At 50.6% G+C, this 22,630-nt stretch overlaps 2 protein-coding genes across 2 annotated transcripts in view; both read right to left on the reverse strand.

Annotated features, from left to right (window-relative positions):
- RBM15 (RNA binding motif protein 15) overlaps window positions 1–22,630 on the reverse strand; it is a 1,133,685-nt gene that overhangs the window by 928,490 nt on the left and 182,565 nt on the right. The window lies entirely within an intron of this gene.
- On the reverse strand, window positions 1,540–14,138 carry LOC126073437 (chymosin-like). Its single transcript, XM_049880097.1, has 9 exons — window positions 14,077–14,138; window positions 10,562–10,712; window positions 9,480–9,597; window positions 8,429–8,547; window positions 6,149–6,348; window positions 4,396–4,509; window positions 3,228–3,372; window positions 2,494–2,592; window positions 1,540–1,677 (listed from the first exon to the last, which is right to left on the reverse strand). The coding sequence occupies exons 1-9, from the start codon at window positions 14,136–14,138 to the stop codon at window positions 1,540–1,542; spliced, it is 1,146 nt and encodes a 381-aa protein (XP_049736054.1).

Genomic DNA, 22,630 nt, shown 5'->3' on the forward strand with positions numbered 1-22,630 from the left:
CCCTGTAATGTGTCACCACAGGCCTGTAGCTGCTGTCTCCAGAAGGTTCGCTGCATCACTGCCCAGCTCCTCAGGCTGCTGACAGGGACCAGCCTGTGGCTGGGGTATGGTAGGGAGAAGCTGGGTAGTAAGATGGGGGGTAGGGCAGGGACTAGGTAGTAAGATGGCCTCCACCTCCCCTTTCCAAGACCTTCTGAAAGTTAAACTTCTATAAAGTGTGACTTGAAGCCCTGGTGGCACAGTGGTTAAGAGCTTGGCTACTAAATAAAAGATCAGCACTTCGAATCTACCAACCGCTCCTTGGAAACTCTATGAGGCAGTTCTACTCTGTTCTGTAGGGACGCTATGAGTTGGAATCCACTTGATAGCAACAAGTTTTGGGTAAGGTGTGATTTAAAGTCCAATCACAATAATCGAGGTGGGAGAAGGGAGCAGGACTGGCTGCCATTTAGTAAACGGAAGTCTGATTGTTGCATGTCCCCCATTAGGGAAAAGACTGTCAAAAGAATGGGTGCAAAGCAAGAGGAGAGCCACAGAAGCCAACATGTGCAGTGTCCAGCCAAGTACTGAACAGAGAGCCTCGGCAAAGCTGACTCGAAGGTTTCACCAAGAAGCTTGTCTACCTGCTCCCCAAGGTAGCTAAAGAACCTCAGAGTAACTTAACTGAGAGAAACCCTTAGATAACACCTGAATTCCCTTGTTCGAACCCTTTGGTAATTGTGTTCCCTGTGTGGCTGCTCTCCAGGAAGAGCGTGCACGGATCTGTCAACATGACCATTGGTCCATTGCACGATTGCAGCCCTCACTGGAAACCTGAGTGCTGGCATCTGCCTGGACCATTGGCCACTGAAAGCCAGGCTAACCTGAGCCATCCCTAAGCCTCGTGCCAATCTCTGAACGTTGACAAATCAGGTTTTGAGCCTCTAAGACTGAGAATAGGACCCTGGGCTATTGTTCCTCCCCAAGGTGAATGGTAACCCCAGGACTCTGACCTTTCCCAGATGCTCCCCGTATGTCTCATCACCTGTCATCTTCAATGGCAACAATGCCCTTCTCTTAAAAAATGCCGAGCTTTTCTCTCCATGTATCAGGCATTCCCCACTCAGCCCCACACCACCAAGTCCTTCCTCCCATCCCCAGGCACAAGCAAGCCTCACCCTGTGAAGGTCTAGAAAGATCTAGAGTGGGAAGACAAGTAGGCAAGACATGTCCTGAGCTTGAAATGGCCATTTTCCTCATGAAAGTCTCCACCTATCAATTATATCCTCAGTCCTTCCTCACCAATGTGGCCCCAGCATTGCCCAACACACCATGTAACAATCACACCCCACCCCCACGATGGTGCAGGCAGGGTATTGGCCCCAGTGAGGAAAAGGGAAGCCAGGCTTTGCAGAGATGCGTTGTTTACTGAGAACCATCTGCTTCAAGTTCTGATGCATGTGTGTGCACATATGTGTGTACGTGTGTGTGTGTGTGTGAGTGTATGCATGTGCATGGGTGTATGTTTGGGGACAGTGTGGTCCCTGAGCAGTGGTGGGGTCAGATAGCCTTGGCCAGCCCCACACAGTTGTTGGCCCTGTCAAAGACACTGTAATACTCCCGGATGAAGACGTCTCCCAGGATCCACTGCAGGGGGTCACTGTTACTCTGGAAGCCACTGGTACAGGAGCCCTGGTCCTAGGAAAGGAAGGCTGAGGTGAGGTTGGCCCCAGCCCCATTTGTCGTGGCTGATAACAGGCATTTCCCTACTCGATTCCACAATTCTCATCTTTTATTTCAATTATTCTTGAAATCACCTTCTGAGGGAAGCAAACAAGTATCAGAATCATCTCGTTCAATAGATTAAAAAATTGAGATTCAGAAAAATAGTAGCTTAATCCAAGATTGCCCCATACGGCCCCGGAGATCAGAGAGCCGGTGCTCTGGCCAGAACCCTACTCCCACTCACCTGTCTTCTCCAGCCCCCTACCCTCTTGCTCTTAGCATTACTGCCCAGATAACTGGCAGGGTTGGCCTGGGGGCTAAGGCAGCCTGCCCGGCCAGTTTGGGGTGCTGAGGATTAGGTGAAAGCTGGGGCCAGTGGGTCAGTGGGAGGGAGGGAAGGATTGAGTGTTCACAAAGCCCAGGTACCAAGGAAACCCTGGGCAGAGCTCTAGCCTCCTGGTCTTAGGAGCCCAAGCAGCAGATGGTAGTTCACACGGTGAGGTGTGGTCCTCACCTTTCCCACTCTCCCTCCCTGCTCACATCCATGATCTGTCCTTTCTGTCTCCCCCATTTCTCCCAGGGTGAGGCTATAGCAACAATGAGTGAGGCCCAAGGACAGCATGGCTCCACTCAGAAGGTCAGTTTGTCTGAATGGATGTCCCTGCATTCTCCATTTAGTCCATACCACTTCCTTATCTCCTGTTTCCTTGATTTGTCAGAGCCCCAACTCACGGAGACAAGAGAGGGTTCTAGGAGAAACCCAAGGGCTTCCTCTCAGACGACTCATACCTGGTTGGTGTAGGCGGAGGGTGGCAGTGGGTACCGTCTGCCTTGGATCTCGAAGACAACCGCGGGCATGCTGCTCAGTCTTCCGCAGTCAATGTTAAACTAAAGAAACAAAGGGAGGTCTTCTCAGAGAGGAAAATGGGGTGTAATCTGACTCGAAGAGGCACCTCAGTGCTCAAGGCAAGAGAAGCAGCCCAGACCAGGACTCGCTTTCACTACATGGAGTGAACCCAGGAGGGTAGAAAAGGGGCCCTGCCTGCTCAGAGAACCACAGGGATGCTCTCAGACCAAGGCTGGGTCTCGAGACACGGTCCTGACGCTGAGGGGGACCAGCCGTCAGCCAACCCACAGGCAGATCCCTGCATGGAAGTTTACCTCAGTAGATGCCCTCCAGGCCCAGCCAGAGCTTGCAAGGACATCTGAGAGCACTCAGCTGTCAGGGAGGAGGGGATGGACTCGTGGGCAGAGGAGGAACAAGGAGGCACCACAAAGGTCAGCGAGTCAGAGAGGGCACAACTCACCCAGAGGCCAGGCGGACAATTACAGCCACCGCATGAAACATGGCAGCTCCAAAGCAACAATGGTCCAAAGCCAAAGGCCGTCCTGAAGAACTCCCAAGGAACCCCATCTCTGTTGGCAGATGGGCTCCCTCCTTATTTCCCTTTGTCATTTCTTCCAGAGAGCAGAGGACCCCCACTTCAGGGGGTCTGGGGAGGTGGGGTGGGGCCTGGCCTTACCTGGCCATACTGGCCCTGCGTGGCTCCAATGACCTTCTGGATGTTAAGGATGTCGTTGTTCGGCCCAGCCAGCAGGGAGGTGCCTGTGTCCAGGATGGCCTGACAACCGCCATCACAAGCTACCAACACACCATCAACAGTGATGCTGCAGAAGGAAGCCAGATGGCCTCGAGGTGTGTCCAGCATCTGGTCTCCCTCCCTAGGTACCTCCCACCCTCCACTGCAGGATCCACCCCTGGGCCCCTTTCCTGGGGTCCCCTCCTGGAGCCTCTGTAACTTCCCGAGCTCAGAGAAAAGACCTAAAACTATTGTTTTTCCAACACAGTGGCTATATCAAGGTCATTTTCACCTTCCATGGTCAAACTTGAATAAAACAAATTCAGGTGCATTAACGGGTAGACTGGGTACTGTACTTGTTGCCTGAAGATCTGGTTTCAGATTTTCACTCTGCCATTTCCTTGTTGCATGCCTCAGGCAAGTTACCTAACCTTTCTGCACCCAGGCTTCTCACCTACAAAATGGGGACAACGACTCTCACCTGGACTTCCTCAAGGGATGGTTGTGAGGTTCAAATTCGATGTTAAAAAATTATAGCCCGTGGGTAGTAACAGTACCAACCCCACAGGGTTTTGTTGTTAGTTGCCATCACAGTTGACCCTGACTCATGGCCACTCCATGGGCATTGGGATTGGACCATTGCAATCCATAGGATTTTCATTGGCCAATATTCAGAAGTAGTTCACCAGCCTTTCTTCCTAGTCTGTCTAAGTCTGGAAGCTCTGCTAAAACCTGTTCAGCATCATAGCAACACGTGGTGGCTGGCTGCCCATGAGGTGCACTGGCCAGGAATTGAACCTGGCTCTCCTGCAGGGAAGGTAAGAATTCTACACAGAACCACCACTGCCCTTCATACGGTTTTAGTGAGGAATAAATGAGACAGTCCATATAATCGCCTAGCACATTGCCTAGCAGGTAGTAAGTGCTCAACAAATGCAGCTGTTCTTACGGATAAAGCACAGAAGAGTGTGAGACATCATTGCTGACAAAGGGCATTTGACCTTGGAAGGGTCTGACTCAGACACTGACACTTGAACCTTACCAGTTACTGTGTAGCAGTGGTGCCTGGCACCTGGGCCCCCATGCCGCCATGCACCCAGGCTGCACCCACCTGTCTACGGTGAACTGCCAGTACTCTTGGAGAGTCACAGGTACCCAGTGCAGGGAGCCCGTGTAGTAGGACGAGTCAACGGCCCCCAGCGTGAGCACGCTCCCCTGGTCATTCCTGAAACCAAGCAAAGGCCTGTGTACCTCATTGACACCGGCTCCGTGAGGGTGTCCCAGCCCACGCTGGGGGAGATGAGTCCCAGCCCCACCTTCTCCCAGGAAGCTCCAGGCGAGTTCTCCCAGCCCCCTGATGCTTCTCCTCAGCCTGGGCTGAGCACCCTTTCTGCTCTTTGCTCTGTAGCCCCCAGACCCAGGCAGCGCTGGGAGCCCATCCTGCACATAAAACATGGCAGCGGCTGGGGGAGACCCTCAGGGGTCAGGCCCCCTCAGACATCTCATGCGGAAGTGTGGAGTTGCGTGTCGGAAAACTGCCCGTGTGAGGGGAGGTCACAGGTCACGGGACTCAGCCAGGCTCTGCCTCAATCCCCTAGGTGTTCTGGTCGTGTCCCTGTGCCCCTGCCCCTAGCCTTTTGGCGGTGGGTATGAAAGGGGGCCATCAAGGTCACTGATACTTTGGATTAAAGCTGCCACCCAAGGCAAACCTCCTCTGCTCCACCTGTAAGGGGATCTCAGAGCCACCACTGGGAAATGCTCACACATGTACCCTTACCTGCTTCTACTCTGCTTCTTTCAGTTCCTAGACCTTATTAGCGCCATCCCACCTCCCTGCTCTCACACTTGCTGCCCCCTAAAATGCGCTGCCCCTCTGTCCCACCTGGAAAACTCCTACTTGTTCCTAACCCTTCTGCGCATATACCTTCCCTGTTATTATTAAGCCTTCTTCACACCCAGGCCTCCTTGCAGCACCCTCATCACAATTGTTTAAACACACAATTGTTTAATCGTGTGTGTCATCATGCGTTGTCTGTTCTCCCTGCTGCCAGAGGGTCAACTCCTAGTTTGTCTTGTTTACTGGTGCATCCCTATCTCCTGGCACAGCCCCTGTACGTAGTGGAAAAAAACCCAAGCCAAACCCATTGCCATCAAGTCGATTCCAACTCATAGCTGGTGGATTCGAACTGCTGACCTTTTCAGTTAGCAGCAGGCTCTTAACCACTGTGCCACCAGGGTTCCTGTACATAGTAAGGACCCAATAAATACCTGTTGAACGAATGAATAAATAAATGGGTGCACAATTTATCCCTTTCCAGGGCTCAGCTGCCCAGCCCCTTCCCCGGGGGCGTCCCCTTCTCTCTATCCTGCCACCTGTCTCTCTGTCCGAGCCGTGCTGTATTATCATGGGGGCAGGACGGTAGGGTCGGGGGGGCACTGGACTAAGAGTGGCCGTCCCTCCCTGGGCCTGTTCCCCTGTATCGAAAGGAGAAGGTTGGACTCCATCGGCATCTGCTCTAAAAGTCAGTGAATTTGAACAAACGATTATTGAGAACCTGCCATTTTGGAAAATTTAAGTTAAAAGTCCCTGTGTAAGGATAGGGACAGGCTTGTTTTTTTAAATGCCAGAAATCAAAGTCAGATTTTGGTCCAGTGAACTCTGGCAACATAAATGACTATATCAGGGCCATTTGGCAAAAGGTTAGGTTTATCTTTTCATTCTTGCTGGAAACAAGGAACAGGTTTGCTCGGATGCTGGTGACTACTCTTGAGTCTCAGAGTGTCCCCAAAGGGTGGACACTGCCCTTAGCCAGTAATCCTTGTCAGGTCATCTAAGTCTGGCCCTAGCTGGCAGCAGCTCCTACCTGCTCATGTAAACTGAGAACAGGTCGTGGGGCACCAGGTGCCTGTACATCATGTTGTCAAACACGGGCACCAAGTACTCAGAGGCAAGAGAGGGGTAGGCCAGCCCCAGGATCCCATCGAACTCAGCATAGGTGAAGACATTGCCAGGTTCTTGGGTGCTCAGGCCCACGGTCTGCTGAGGGTCCACAATGTCAGAGACCTGCAAGAGAGTCTATAGTGACCTCCACCTGCAGCCAGAGACAGGAGGGTTCCAGGGGTGGAGGAAGCCAAGGCAGAAGCAGGAAGACCAGTTAGGAAGCTATTACAGCAATCCAGGTGAGACACAATGGAGGCTTGAACCAGGATGGCAAGTGGAGGGATAAGAAGTGGTCAGACTCTTCATCTGTGAAGGCCTCGAAAGAAGATCAACAGGATTTGTCGACAATGGGATAGGGTAATGAATGGCTAAACAAGTAACGGACAACTAATGAGCATATTTAATCTCTACCACAACCCTCTGAGGTAAGTATCACTACCACCATTTTGTAGACGAGGAATTGAGGCTTGCCCAGAGTCACACAGCTCAAGAGAGAGAAGTCAGGATCAAACCCAGCTGTACCCACCCCCAGAGCACTACTCCTGACCACACTGCCCAAGGTAGTAGATCCACCCCGCCTCTGGGTTTAGCACCCAGCAGCTCCTCCTCTGGGCAGGGTGACTCCTGCCGGGGTGGGGAGACCCTGTGAACATGAGCTCAGCTGTCTCCATGGCCTGTACATAGGGCCCCTTTTCCCTGTGGCTCTCGTTACAGACTCTCACCTGCTCCCTGGCCTCAATTCCCCTCTTGTTATTTGAACCATTCCCCAGGCTAAGCCTCCCGGATGTCTTCATCCTTTCATTCCCCCAGAAGCCTTCCTGCTTAAAAAAGAGGGCTGGAGTGGCCTCCCTGTTCAGTCCCCACACTGGCCCCTGCAGCAGCCACCCCTGCCTGGCCCAGCCAACCTGTTCCAAAGAAGCAGAGGGCAGGGACTGTGTGGCGTCAAACCAGGCTGACAGCTTCCCAACATGCCCCACCCTACACTTCCACGTGAGGCTTCAGGGGAGGCCTGACCCCTGAGGATCTCCCCACCGCTGCCCAAGATGAACGAGTGAAGGCAGCCAGGATGGACCATGGTTGTAGACACTAGGCACAGGGCCACCTCTTCAGTGAGGAGGTAGGTTCTTCCCTGCACCCAAAATAGCAGAAAGGAAAGCAAATAGCTCCAGATGGGCAGAGGAAGTAGGACACCCAAGCAGGGGAATTAGCATTTCAGAGCCCCATCCGTTGGCTGAGCCACCTCAGCAAATGGCTCTGGGGCCTCCATTGTCTGGTGTTGTCCCTTAGGGAGGCTGAGCTGGGTAGGTACCTCCCCAGCCAAGAGAAGAGGTTGCAGAGAGGGCTATCAGCAGGGAAGGCTGTGTCCTGGGCTCAAAGCAAGAGAGACTTCAGGCAGACCCAAGAAAGAACCCAAGGAAGATCAAGGTGATAAGCACAAAGGGAGGCTGCTTGAATTTTAACCTTGGATGGTGGCTGAAGAAGGAAGGAAAGGAACCTGCATTTATTGGGCACTACTATGTGTCCGCCAAAGCATTAGATGTTTTGGAGGCCAAAAACAGAGAGGAGAAAGGGCACTCCCTGTTCTGGAGGGCAGAGATGCTCTTTAGCTTGAAAGACAATACTATCTATGACTCAAAGAGTGAGGTCAAGAAAAGAGCACTGCTCAGAGGGTCAAGACCTGTGTCTGACACTTAGCTCCCTCAGTCACCAGCTGTGAGACTTTAGGCAAGTTATCAACTCATCTGAGCCTCAGTTTGCTCATCTGGACAATGGGGATAATAATACCTTCCTCAAAGGGCTATTGGAAGAATTAAACTTAAAATGAGGTTGTAGGTATGTCCTTGAAAAGCTCAGTGCTGACGCAGGCTCACAATGCTGAACTATAGCAAGGGAGGCAGGAAGGAAAGGAAAGAAAGACAAATTAAAAAAAAAAAAAAGGAAAGGGGCAATAGAATCCTGGGCCTGGAGAAGGCCCTCGGTGGTGCCTCTGAGGGCTGAGAGCAGGAAGGAGAGGAGGGAGCTGTCTGCTGGCTAAAATCCCTCTCAGAATCCAGACCCACCAAGCCACCCAGGGTGGGCAGGACCCAAAGGGCTCCTCGGCACCAGCCAGAGATGTAGCCTCAAAAGCTAGGGTGTCTATGGTGGGCAAGTGGCTGGTGGAAGATGAAGGGCGAGCACTGGCTGACCCCACGGTCCCACTTACGGTGACAGTGTCGTAGCCCAGAAAGCCCTGCATGCTGCCGGTGCCATATTGGATGGTCAGGGGCTGGCCCATGTTCTGGAACGTGGAGGACTTGAACGGATTAAAGCAGTGGTGGTTTTCTGGAACACAGACCCAAGTTTAGCGGGGACCCTGGAGGAATCTTCTCCCCACTATGGCAGTGCCAGCCGGGGCTGAAACCCTCACCAGGCCTGGTATGAATACTTGTCTAAGTGCTGACCAGCTGAGGAAAATAAGCCGCCCAGTCTCTCTATAGCCCTGTCTAGTAAAGAAAGTCATTCTTTGCTGTTCAACTCACCTCTAGCAGCGTAGCTACAGAGAAAGGGGGAGGGGGACAAGAAGAGAGGGACAAGGAGGGGTAGGGGAGAAGAGGAAGGGGGGAGGTTTCCATGTACATTTTACTTTCACCAACTGAGTAATCTTAGTCAAGTCTCTTTTCCTCTCTGAACTTTGGTTTGCTCATCTGTAAAATGGAGCTAAAAAGAGTACTGGCCTCCCAGGGTTTTTTGGAAATAAATGGTTAACATATACTAAATGCTTACTCATCACTAGTAATAGATTCTCTTACTTTATTCTCCCAGCACCCAATGGCACACCGTAGCCCCATTTTATAGAAGGGAAAACTGAGGACCCAGAGGGTAAGCAGCTTGCCTTGACTCCCGGTAGAGACAAAAAAACTTAAAACCAAAAAAGCCCATTGCCATCCAGTAGACTCAGACTCATAGTGACCCTATAGGATGGAGTAGAACTGCCCTATAGGGTTTCCAAGGAGCAGCTGGTGGATTCAAACTGCTGACCTTTTGGTTGGCAGCCCAATGCTTAATGACCAAGCTACCAGGGCTCCAGGGACTTTATTTATTAGACCATGACTTGCAAACCTGGGGTGGGGGGTGAGATGAGACACAACCAAGGCTGGAAATGTCAAAGCAAACTCTCCTTCAATGCCACGTTACCCCTGGGATGCCCTGACCACTGGCTGGCAGAGTGGCCCTGGGGTGTGAGCATGGGGTGGGAAGGGCGGGAGGTCACTCACGGCAGGCATCACTGTTGCAGTAGACAGAGGGCACCCAGAAGTCCGAGGAGCCTGTATCAAACACCACAGTGAACTCCTGGGATGGAGTCCCGATGTAGATCTTTCCAAAGTACTGACTCTGAGGACAGACGGCCCTGGGTCAGAGACAGGGGGTAGGACCTCCTCAGGTCTGTCCGCCCTGTGCTTTCTGCCCAGAGCGTGGGAGTGTCTCGTAGGCAAGGTCAAGGGGAAGAAATGCAGGGAAGGTCCTTAGGGAGGGTACCTCATCTCCAGCCTGCACACTAAGCTCCCACCCACAACCATCCTTGGCCTGACCCTCCCCCCATCAGCCCTACAGCCACTGTTGGAATCAGCCCGAGAAGTGCACATCAGACCAAAGTTTAAATCCTGCCTGGTAGGGAAACTGAGGCATTGCTGCCAGGAGCAGGAAGAAGCTGGGCACAGAGGAGGGTCATCCTGTAGGTACAGGGTCTCAAGTTTCAGCCTGAGCTGTCACTGCCTCCTTGCCAGTCCTTCCAGGTGTCAGAGCTAAGGCTGGGGGCAGGGTGAAGACGACCTAGATAAGGAAATGAGAGCACAGGAGGGAAAAAAGGCTGGTTGTTTACTGCCAAGAGTGACAGATGAGACAGAGACAAGCTCCAGAAAGAAACAGGGCACAAGAGATGTTCCTGCCTGAGTCCTGGGTGGGAGGAAGAGGAAAATGGTGGCCACGTACCAAACAGCTGCAGAATGGGCACCAGACTAAGACATGGGTTCCTCTGAGCTGTGAAAGGCAGGCAGGGGGTCAGGTCTGGGGCCAGGTCTGGGGCCCAATGGCGTGGCCCAAGTGATGTGTGCAGGAAGGTGTCTGAGCTCAGACCTTCCAGTGGTGACATTTGGAGCCTTGAAGGCAGGGCCATTGCCCTTGCTGGGTCTGCTGGCCCGTTGCAGGTCTTACTTGGGGGCAGGGAGATGGCTTCCATACCTCACAGGGTGCCTCGATTCCTGAAAGAGGGGGAAGCCACAGGGAGGCTGGGCTGAGGGGAAGAGCCCATCGCACCATGTGAGAATTCATTCCCAGAAAGTCTGACAGAACCACTCACATCCAGGTAGTTGATCAGAGGCTCCCTGACCACCATCCCGGAGTTGGAGTACTTCCTGCCAATTGCATACTGGTGTTTTCTCAAAAAGTCATCCAGGAGCCCGCTCTCCTTCAAGGCTTGTCGCATAGACTTCCCTTTGTGCAGAGGGACCCTGAGGAGGTGAGGAAGGATTAACGTGAGTGTGGGACATCTCCCTCGGACTGCCCAGCCTCTCAGAAGTGCCCTGTAAACCACTCCCCACCCTGCCATTGCCAGCCCAGCCTTCTGGTCAACCTTCCATTGCCCTCCAGGCCAAGGGCTTTTTTCTTTTAATCATAATTCAAAGTAAAAACTATATTTTATATCAGGTCACAGTCATTGCCTACCCTTACTAAATGCAATGCACTCGGATATGCTCTATTCCCTTTTTTTTTTCCCCCATGCTGGTGGAGACCCACCAGATGTGTTTTATAACCCTATAATGAGTTTTGCAACCTGCGATTTGAAAGATACTATACTTGTTGTCAACTGCTCAGTCAAATTCTTGCTGTGTACCTGCTATGTGCTAGGCACTGAGCAAGACACAGGGGACCTAATAGTGAAAAAGATACAGTCTCTGCCCAACTCTGGCAGACGACTCTAGAGAGTCCTTTTGCATTTTCTCCTTCACTAATGCCTGTCTCCACTCTCTGGGTAGCTTTTACCCTAATGGGTAGAAATTCTTCAAAGGACTTCTCAGGGCAGAACCTGGTCTGCAGGGACCTCCTGAGTTTAGATGTTGGATAATGGAGGCAGATGAAGGGGAAGAGCATCAAGAGGGAACACAGTTGAACCTGGTTCTAGGCCCAGCTCCGCCCCATCTGTGGTGCCTTGGGTGTCTCCCCAAAGTCCTCTGAGTTTCAGCCTCCTCCTCGGTAAATGAGCTAACTCCTTCCCTTCCAGCCACTCTCCTGGCCCTGCCTTTGACTAACCGGGTGTCCTAACCTCTTGATTTCCTTTCCCGTAGACTGCAGGAGAGGCGCTTAATTGATTCCCAAGGCCGTTTCCAGCTCTAAGAATCAGGTGGTCTTCCTATGTGGGGCTGGTTTAAGGATAACGTGAGGCTACAGACGGGAAAGTGCTTTGAATGCAGTAAAATGAGTTTCCTCATGATGTTCACATCCCAAATGGATTCCATATGAAACAGTCCTATACATGAATCATGATCTAGTCTCTGGGTCCCCCCACCCCAACCCTCATATGTGACTTCAGCCAGAGCCTGGCTGTCCAATGAAATGTCCAGGAGATGTTTCTCAGCCCTTGTCTCCAATGATACCAAAGGACGTAGGCACCTAAAGGAAGCAGGCTGGACTGAGCTCCTGGGATCAAGTCCACAGCTACGCTTTCCTGTGTCCCCATGCCCAGGCCCCCAATGTGTTTTCTGCTTGCTCCAGCTTCAGTTCCTATGAGGGTCTGCAGAATGCCTAGTGGCTCCCGCAGTGAGTAGCTGAGACTCTGCTGAGCTGTCTTATCCCAGCACTCAGCCTCAGAGAGCCTCCCTTTGAGGGGAGCCAGCAGCATCTGGAAGGCAGCCCTCAGCCCCATGCTGAGAACCAGGAAGGCAACTGTGCATGGAGATTCCACTGCAGGGGCTGCCTGAGACCCACCATCATGGAAATGTCTGCTCCCGTCCTGCCTCCAGTCTCAACACAGCTTGGACTTGGAGGAATTCCATTTTCAGAACTATCAAGAGGAGCCCTGAATGATTGAAGGCACCCTGACCTCTTTTCAGGGAGTTGGCTTCCCCAGGGAGGAGGTCAGGTTGCCCGTCACACACCCCTCATGGTTTAGCTTGATGGGGCTCAGACCTGGGCACTTGGAGGTTCTGTGATGTGTGGTAAGAATACAAGTCCACCTGGGATCAAGCCCTAGCTCCTCCCCCACTAACCATGTGGCCTCGGGCAGGTCAGGTGCTCTGTCTGAACAATAGTTTCCTCCTCTGTAAAATGTGAATGACAGTATCTACCTTAAACGGTAGCCCTGAGGATTAGGGATAGTGTAGGTAAAGATCAGCATAAATGCCTGGCACCTAGCAGCAGCTCAATAAATATTGGCTATTATTTTTGGAGGAATATCTGGGGCCTTTGCTCACAAAGGACTTGGTATGACAGAGAATTTTATATTGTTTAAAAAATTTTTATATAGCTCTTGAAGCCCTGATGGTGCAGTGGTTAAGAGCTACGGCTGCTAACCAAAAGATCCATAGTTCGAATCCCCGGCTGCTCCTTGGAAACCCTATGGGGCAATCCTACTCTGTCCTATAGGGTCACTATGAGTCAGAATTGCCTCGACAGCAATGGGTTTTGTTTTGTTTTGCTTTGCTTTGTTTTTTTATATAGCTCTTACTATGTGCCAGACACTGTTTGAAACATGTTATAAGTATTAACTTGTATAATCCTCTTAACAACCCTATGAGATGGTATCAAGGATTGAATTGTGTCCCCCAAAAAGATATGTTCAAGACCTAGCCCCTGGTACCTGTGAAGGTGACCTTATTTGGAAATGAGGTCATTGCAGAGGTAATTAGTTAGGATGAGGTCATTAGAGTGGGCCCAATCTCTTTATGATAGTGTCCTTAGAAGAGAAGAAGAGACATAGAGAGGCACTGAGGGCAGATGGCCATGTGAAGACAAAGCGGGGATTAGAGTGATGCAGCCACAAGCCAAGAACACCTGGGACCACCAGAAGCTAGAAGAGACCAGAAAGGATCTTCTCCTACAGCCTTCGAAGGGAGCATGATCTTACTGACACCCTAATGTTGGACTTCTAGCCTCTAGAACTATGACAGAATAGATTTACGTTGTTTGAGGCTACATAACCAGTAAACCAGTCACTGCCAAGTCAGCTCCAATTTATGGCAACTCCACATGTGTCAGAGTAGAGCTGTGCTCCATGGGGTTTTCAATGCCTGATCTTTCAGAAGTAGATTGCCAGGCCTTTCTTCTGAGGTGCCTCTAGGTGGATTCTAACCTCCAATCTTTAGGTTAGCTGCCAAGTTCATTACTCTTTGCACCACTCAGGGACTCCTGAAGCCACGTAGTTTCTGATAATTTGTTACCACAGCCCTAGGAAACTAATACAGACAGATACTGTTATCATCCTAATCTTACAGCAGATGAGCAAACCAAGGCACAGAGATGTTATGTTGGTGATGGAGCTGGGGTTCAAATCCTGGGCAGTTTGACTCCAGAAACCATGCCCTTCATCTCCCCAAGCCACCTGAAGGAAATGGCTGACTCCCTGTTCCTTCTCACCACACCTGAGGTATAAGGGCACACTTAGAAGAGAAGATCTCAACAGGCAAAGACAAGAGTAACAGGGAGCAATTACCCTGGGAACCTGCAGCTGTTCCTCCAAAGATTCCCCCAGGGAACATCAGGCTGGAGGATCCAGGAGAGGCCCACCCAGAGAGGACACAGGAGATGCCCCTCCCCACCCCAGAGAGGACACAGGAGATGCCCCTCCCCCCACCCCCCCACCCAGGGTCTGACACTCACCTGGCAATCTGATTGCCTTGGCAGAGTGTGAGAACTGCAAGGAGTGCCACAAAGCCCCTCATCCTGGACCCACCAGCTGGCCCCTGCTCTAGCCAGTGCCCATTCCCACAGCCTTTATAGAGGCAACAGAGTTCCTGTTGTCTGGAAGCCTTGCCTGCAGAGATGGCCCCTGACTTCAGGCCACTCCGCAAACACATTGAGATAACATCAGGCTATCTAACACCCACACTGCTAAGGGCCACAGATTCCATCACCTAGTGACTTCAAAGTTGGAGCATACCCATGCCCGATCTCCAGGCCAGAAAATGTCAACATTGGCCTCTCGGATCTGTTTTCCCTTCCCAAATAGGACTCCCTGAGCCAACACAGGTGGGGCTGCTGCCAGACATCTGACCCATGTTCCACATTACGGTTGGTAAAGAGGCCTATACTTAACAGGCCTCACGCCTGCCCTGTCTGCCTCCCTTCCTGGACTTGAATGCACTTACAGCTGCTGGCCTGCCCTGTCCTGGAATCTCCCACCTCAGTCCTCACAGCCCCAGTTTTCTAGGGGAGACTCAGTGTACTCCCAAAGTGGCCTCTGAAGCAGAGACTGCTTGTTCAGTCTGTCACTCCAGGGTGGGCGGGGTAGTCTCTTCCGCCCAGGGAACGAGGTTCCTAGGGGTTTAGGGCACAGAGCAGGTGGCACAGGGTACAGTCTAGAGAGAAGGCAGGCCTGAAACTTGTACATTCCCTAAGAACATGGGCCTTCATTCCATATTAGAAAACGAGGGAAAATAAGAGATTGTATTAACAATTGGGAGAACCTGGAAGGTTGAGCAGAGAAGGCAGACATGTGCCACACGTGTAGAAAGAGAGAAATATGGCGGTCAGGTTTAGGGAACAGGTTGGGCCAAGGCTCAGTATCTAGGTCCCACTCAAGGGTCCAGGGGAGCTTTTCAGAAGCACCACCTGCAGAGGGTCCCAAAGTCCAGGCTAGAAGGCCAGGTTTATTCTCAGGTCTGTAGCCAAAAGAGAATTAAAACAAGAAAGGAAAATAAAGACTATAGCCACAAAAGCAATGGAGGAGATCACACCTTGGGGAGAGGTGAGACTATGAGCTGGAAAATCAAGATCAAGTGAGGATGAGGAGCCAGCAGAGGTGAAGGCAGGGCTTTGGGAGCATGGTGTTAGGGAGGCCTGGGTAGGTGGGCTGTGGGCTGCAGGGTGGGAGTGGAAGAGGAAGGTCATCTACTTAGAACAGAGAGGGCTGCCTGCCAGGGGCAGCTGAAGAGGTGAGCCTCTGTGGGACCTAGGACATGGCTGGTCCCACAGAGGGGTATAGACTCAGAAGTTTAATATTTGGCCTCAGCAGGGAGCCTCGGGAAGACAGTCAAGAGGGCAACCGAATATTTTTTTTTGACAGACGCTAAGAAGCTACCCTGGAGTCCCTGTGTGGTACAAATGGTTAACGGGCTCAACTGCTAACCAAAAGGCTGGAGATTCGAGCCCACCCAGAGGTTCTTTGGAAGAAAAGCCTTCCGAAAAATCAGCTATTGCAAACCCAACTGAGCACAGTTCTACTCTGACACTCATTAGGTTACTATGAGTTGGAGTCAACTCAAAAGCAATTGTTAGGAAGATAGCCAGATCTGATCCCACCACAGTAATGACCCCTGTACACCCCTTTGCAAAGATGGGATCCCAGAAGACTGGCCACTATGCCCCTGGGAAACCACCCACAAGCACACCCAGCTGTCTCTTTGGCACCCTCCTCCCCTTCCCAAAAACCAGGGAAGCAGAGAGAAAAACTTCCGCTAAATGGAACAGCTTGTCTCAGGTTTTCTTTCCTGTGGACGTTGCCCTGCCAGGCCAGGTTCTGCAGCCCTGTGACGACCCCCCTGCATCTGAGTGGTGCTTCCTCCTACACATCAACGCTGGGCATAACACGTAGTAGGTGTCCAATAAGTGATTAAAAAGAAAAACGAATGAATAAAGAGTGGCCTTCCTACTACCTGTGAGGAGTAACAGGCAGCATCATTCTCCTGCCCTGCAGATTAGATCAGGGCTGAAAGGGGCTCAAGGACTTGTCCATAATGAAGTTAGAGTTTGAAACGGTCAAGAGACTCTTGACCTAATGCCTGCACATGACACCACAGGGCCCAGCATGCTAGGGGCTCTCATCGGATTACACGGTTGTCTGGGGACAGGCCTGCTTCTCGCTCGCGCCTCCCAACCTTCGTTCATCCTTCAGCCGATGGGCCCCACCTGCAGCATCCAGGGCCCAGGACCCTCTGGGGTCAGCAATATGAGGTGGGAGAGAAGCAGAGAGGAGGGGAAGGAGATCGCAAACTCTGCTCCATGTCACCAGTAGCAAACACTCTTGGACAATGAATCCTGGGAGTCAGACTCAGCTGCCCCTCCTGTGGAAGGTGACCCTCAGAGCTCCCTTGGCACTGGCTGCTCTGTGTTTATTCACAAGATTGGGATTGTTCTACCAGCACTCAAGTGCAGCACTATCAGGAGGGCTGCCCCAGCACAGTGCGGCCGCAGGGCTTATCCGTGGACGGCAGGCCAAGAACTCAAAAAGCTTTTCGAAAAACCATGATAAGATTTCAGCACCAGTTACCTGGCACAGGGTGAGGATGACCACCCTTGAGCAGTTTAGACTCCTGGTGCCTGGGGGCTGACCTCCAAAAGTGGCTGAAACAAAATCAGGGCCTGGGGACACCTCCCCTCAGTATCCACCTTGTGATCTCCACACTGATACGAAAAGCTACAAAGTCAATTCAATTCAATTTGTTGAGCATCTACTTACATGCTCACACCGGACCCACTGAGATGGACCTCAAGTCACCTCCACCGTAGGGAGCCCAGAGTCAGATGAGGAAGAAGTTGGACCTAATGCGTGATCACAACGTGATAGAAAGCAGTCGAAAGGGGTGGACTCCAACCGTTGAAAGGGACCAGTTGGCAGGGGGGAGTAGGGTCTCTGAAAAGGGCATGTGTGACATCCTGGGTTCAAATCCTGCATCTGCCACATAGTGATGTGACCTTGAACAAGTTCTTTCTCTGTGCCTTGGTTTCCTCTGCCAAAGAGTAGAGACAATGGCACTGAGAGGGTCATGTGAGGACAGGAGATAAGCATGTCAAGTGCTGACAACTGTTAGGCCTTCGACAAACATGAGTCATAAATGACTGCAGTGAGTGATCTTGAATGGCTCACTTCATCCCAGCCTCCACCTCCTCAGCTGTAAAACATGGGAATTTACTAGCTCACGGAGCTGGTCTGAACCTCAGGTGTACACAAAACATCGGTTCTCTTCGAATTCTATAAATCAGCTGAATTTCTGCAATGTGCCCCTATCCCTTCAGGGCTGGGGAGGGGAGCAAATTAATCTTGGTCATTTTTGTGGAATGCTCCTCAGATGTGCTTTGACCCATGTGACTTCCCGACATGCCAAGGTGCTGGGGAATGCCTGGGGGTCCCCTCCTATCCCGGTCCCTGGGCTATTATTGACTCTATGCCACAGCTGGACCAACCCAGCCTTCTAGCATACCTTGGTCATACCCCCCAGACAGGCCACACAGCCACTCCTCTCTGGTCTTGCCACCTCCCTGGACCACCACCAGGAAGCAGGATCAGGTCCCACCACTCAGGACCTGCCTGTCCCCCATTTCCTCCATCACACTGCTTCTTCCTTCTATGTCCTCCAAGGACCCTCGCGTTCTCCGATGGGCTTTGGCTTTAGGCAACAACACCCTGAAAATTCTGTGGGTCACTTTGGCTTTCTGCCCTTCCCACACCTTCCCTAAAGCAAAGAAAGGCAGAACATGCTTTTCTTTTAGTGCAGAAAAGAGAAACAAGAAAATGAAAACATGATTCAATATCTCAAAATATTATTCAGCTACACTAAACATCAATAAGCTTTATTGTATGCTTATTTTGATCAGACACTGTGCATTAATCCTTTAAAAAATATCTCCAAGCCCTGAGAGTACGGCCCCCGGACACCCTTTCAGCTCAGTAATGAGGTCACTCCTGAGGTTCACCCTTCAGCCCAAGATTGAACAGACCCATGGAACAATACAAGACTAAGGGGTGCACTGGGGCAGGGACTGGAAGGTAGGAGGGGACAGGAAAGCAGGTAACAGGGAACCCAAGGTAAAGAAGGGAGAGTGTTGACATGTCATGGGGTTGTTAACCAATGTCATACAACAATGTGTGTCCTGTTTAATGAGAAGCTAGTTTGTTCTGTAAACCTTCATCTAAAGTACAATTAAAAAAAAAAAATTCCATGCTACAGATGTGCGAACAGAAGCTTAGAAAATCAGTTGTCATCGAGTCAACTCATGGTGACACCACGTATGTCAGGGTATAACTGTGCTCCATAGGGTTTTCAATGGCTGGTTTTTCAGAAGTAGAACACCAGGCCTTTCTTCTGAGGTACCTCCGGGTGGACTCGAATCTCCAACCTTTTAGTTAGCAGAGAATATATTAATTGTTTGCACCACTCAGGGACTCCAAAGCTTAACTCATTTTCCAAGTCACTCTCTGATAGAAAGTGGAGCTGGGCTTTAAACATGGGTATGTTTGACTTTTGACTGCACCTCCTCTTAATTCAACCACATAACACTCCCAGCACCAAATTTCAGCAACTCAGCAAAGGCGACCCCATTGTGCTCACACCTGAGTAGTCCCAGAGGCTGAAGAAGTTGAAGAGGCCCTGTAGTAGTTAATGTAGGTCAGAGAAGGCGCAATGGCTCAACTGGGAGAGGCTCTGGGAAGGGAAGACTGACCTGCCCATTTGTAAAAGCCCCCACCCTGCTCCCTTCCTCCCCACAAAGCCATCCCTGTGAGGCAAGCAGTGGCCTGTCCACCAGCCAAGTCAGCAGAACATTTCAGTGAGCACAGCTCCCAGCCTCAGAACCTGCACCTTCTTTCCTCTGCATTAAGCAACCTGGGCCCTGGAAACTCTGCCCAACACACTGGGGAACTGCCAGGTCTTCTTGGGAGAAAAGATGGGGTTGTTGGTCCCACCCTGCACACAGGAGAGCATATTATTGGTTATGAGAAACAGCAATGGCGGCGACGCCCATTAGAGGCTCCTGAGTGGGTTGAGGAGATGGGGGATGGGGAGATGGGAGGGGAGGGAGGAAAAAGACAAGGCAATGCCCTCAGCTATGACGCAGGGCTCTGGGCAGGGCAGGCAGCTCCCAGCACCCAATGGGCTGTACCTGGCAGAGAGAAGCAAGTCAGCTGGTCTTCAACAACTTGTCAGGCCATTCCCACCTTAGGAGCCCTTATCAGCAAAGAAGATCCAGACCAAGCTCCTGACTGTGTGGGGCCTGGCCCCTGCCACCTCATTAGCCTCATCTCCTGCAATTTCCTAAACAGGAACTAGGCACAGATGTTCACTATGTCTCAATCATAACACGCACGTTCCCGCCTCCACGCTTTGCACAAGTCATTCGCCTAGATCAGAATGCCCTCCCCACCTCCTCTCCAGCTTTGAGACTCTTTGCATCTATTGGAGACCCTCCCAGTGCATAAGGCTGATATGACAGTTAATATATAGAACATTTAACATGAAACATGTAAGAACACAAAAGCATTGTTACTTCACTTTTCCTGTAGTTAGACTTTGTTTCATTAATTAGATTATAGCCTCTCAAGCAAGAGTTGGTAAACTATGGAGTTGGTAAACTATGGCCTGTTTTTGTGCCTACTGTGAGCTAAGAAGAGTTTTATATTTTTAAATGATTAAGAAACGTTAAAAGGGTAATAATATTTTGCGAAATGTTAAAATTATATGAAACTTAAATTTCAGTGTCCCCAAATAAAGTTTTATGGGAACACAGCCATGATCATTCATTGATGTATTGTCCAGGGCTGCATTACAGCAGCAGAGTCAAGGAGTTACAACAGAGACCACATGGCCCACAAAGCCTAAAATATTTACTATCTGGCCCCCTTACACAAAAATTTTGCTAAGTAGTTTGTCAGCAGCAGGGAACATGTTCTACACTTGTTCGTACACACAGACACACTCACAGCATGCACGCACACGCACACACATGGAGCCCAGCACTGTGCCTTGGTCAACGTGAATAACCAGAAAGAAGCAATATTTGCCACATGCCAAACACCTTTTGTTTTTTTTTTTTTTTAATGCGTCATTTGGTTTCTCCTGTCACTGTGCCTTTACCAATGCTTCCCAAATGGCCTTTTTCCTCTTTCCTGCCTAGGGATCCTTCAAGATTCTGCGAAAAAGACATCTCTTACTGTATCAGTTAAGAATGAGTTTGGATGCAAGTCACAGAAATTCCAGCTACAGTGATTTAAATGAAAGTCGGTGTTTTTTTTTTTTTTTTTCCACAAAACAAGAAGCCCAGAGGTACATGGTGCTGGTTCAGCTGACATGTCTGCAAGTCTTTTGGCCTCTCTGTCACATTTGCTGCAGCACCAAGTGTACATCCAATCTCAAAGCAGGAAGAGGCAGTGCCAGCCGACTTCTGCTGATGCCTAATTCACTAGAATTTCATTACATAGCTACCCCAGCTACAAGGGAAGCCAGGAATTGAGTATTTCGCTTTACTGCCGGTACGGTAGAATCAGGTAAGTGTTGCAACTGGATGCTGCTGAACCAACCCATGGCGTCTACAACAACCACCCACGCCACCCCAGCACCTTCAGTGTTCTCAGACAGCTCATCCATCTCATGGCAGAGTGGTGGCTAACACTTCGGCCTCCTCTGGTCTGTGAACCCGAGGGCAGGAACTTCGTCTTATTTATCTTTGTAGCTCTAGACACCTAGAACCATGCCCAACCTACCATAGGCACTCAATGAATTTTTAATTCATTCACTCAACAAATATACATATGGAAGTGAGCAAATGAGGCCATGGGACCCCCTTCTCAGGAATGTTTAGAGAAGTGTTTAGGTCTTGGGTGACGAAGATCAGGAAGCCAGTGACCAGTTGTTGCACATATGGACGGTCAGTGGTCCATGACCCACCATGGCTACAACCTCCCCTCTGCAGATGAGTCCCTGGATCCAGCCCTGGATCTGTAGGAAGAGTAAGGCCCTCTCTCTGCCCTCACAGAGCTCATTGTCTAGCGGGACAGACAGATGCACAGACAACTAAATATAATTTGATGCATGAGTGCTTTAGCTGGCTTAGGGACAGGACACTGTGGGGGCAGGCAGAGCAGGGAGCTTAGTCTGGGGTGAGCTAGATATAAGAGATATAAGAAGGGATGCTGCCCCGGGGGCATCCAGCACATTCCTGGGCAAGTCCAGCCAGGGAATGCCAGTGACAGGGGATCTACTGCTCAAGGTAACCACTGAGATAGTGACTTAGATGACCTTTGTAGGACCCTCCTCTCCCCAGCTTTGTACCTTGTTATAGATTGAATTGTGCCCCCCAAAAATCTGTATCAACTTGGCTAGGCCATGATTCCTAGTACAGTGTGTTTGTCCACCATTCTGTGATCTGATGTGATTTTCCTATGTGTTGTAATTCCTAGCCTCTATGGTGTTGATGAGGCAGGATTAGAGGCGGTTATGTTAACGAGGCAGGACACAATCTACAGGATTAGGCTGTATCTTCAGTCAATCTCTTTAGAGATATAAAAGAGAAAAGTGAACAGAGAGGAGAAGGACCTCACTACCACCAGGCAAGAAGATCCAGGAGCAGAGCACATCTTTGGACCCAGGGTCCCTGTGATGAGAAGCTCCCAGATCAGGGGAAGATTGATGACAAGGATCTTCCCCTAGAAAAGACAGAGAGGAAAAGCCTTCCCCTGGAACAGGCCCCCTGAATTCAGACTTCTAGCCTTCTAAACTGTGAGCGAATAAACTTCTGTTTTTTTAAGTCATCTACTTGTAGTATTTCTGTTATAGCAGCACTAGCTAACTAAGACAGACCTCTGTGATGCTCCCCAACTTGAGGACTGGACATTAATGACACGGTGCTCCTGCACCAACATTTCAGGAGAATTTGGGAGGTGGTGAGGAGAGATCTGGCTGGCCCCTCAGCAATGCATCGACCTTAATCACGTTAATAGTTAATGTTGGTGGGTACCAACTACTAACTACCGATCAAGCACTTCCCTGAACCCTTTACATATGTGAAATCAATTTTTCACAATCACAAACCACGACAATCTTAGGAGCTAGGTATTTGTTCCATTTTAAGGAAACTGAAGCACAGAGCAGTTAAGTAACCTGCTCAAGATCACACAGCCAGTAAGTGGCAGTCCAGGATTTAGACTCAAGTAGAGCATGGGGTTACCATGAATCGGGGGCCAACCTGACGGCAGCTAACACCAACAAAAGTGTGATTCTGGAGTCCCTGGGTGGCACAAATGGTTAACAAGCTTAGCTGCTAACCGAAAGTTTAGTGGTTCGAATCAACGCAGAGGTGCCTTGAAAGAAAGACCTGGCGATCTACTTCTGAAAAATCAGCCACGGAAAACCTTATGGAGCAAGTGTGGTTCTCCTTTGACACACATGGAGTCACCATGAGTTAGAGTCGACTTGATGGCAACTGTCTGAGTCATCTAGTGCTA

This window comes from Elephas maximus, chromosome 3 (assembly GCF_024166365.1).
Source record: "Elephas maximus indicus isolate mEleMax1 chromosome 3, mEleMax1 primary haplotype, whole genome shotgun sequence".
Lineage (NCBI taxonomy): Eukaryota > Metazoa > Chordata > Mammalia > Proboscidea > Elephantidae > Elephas > Elephas maximus.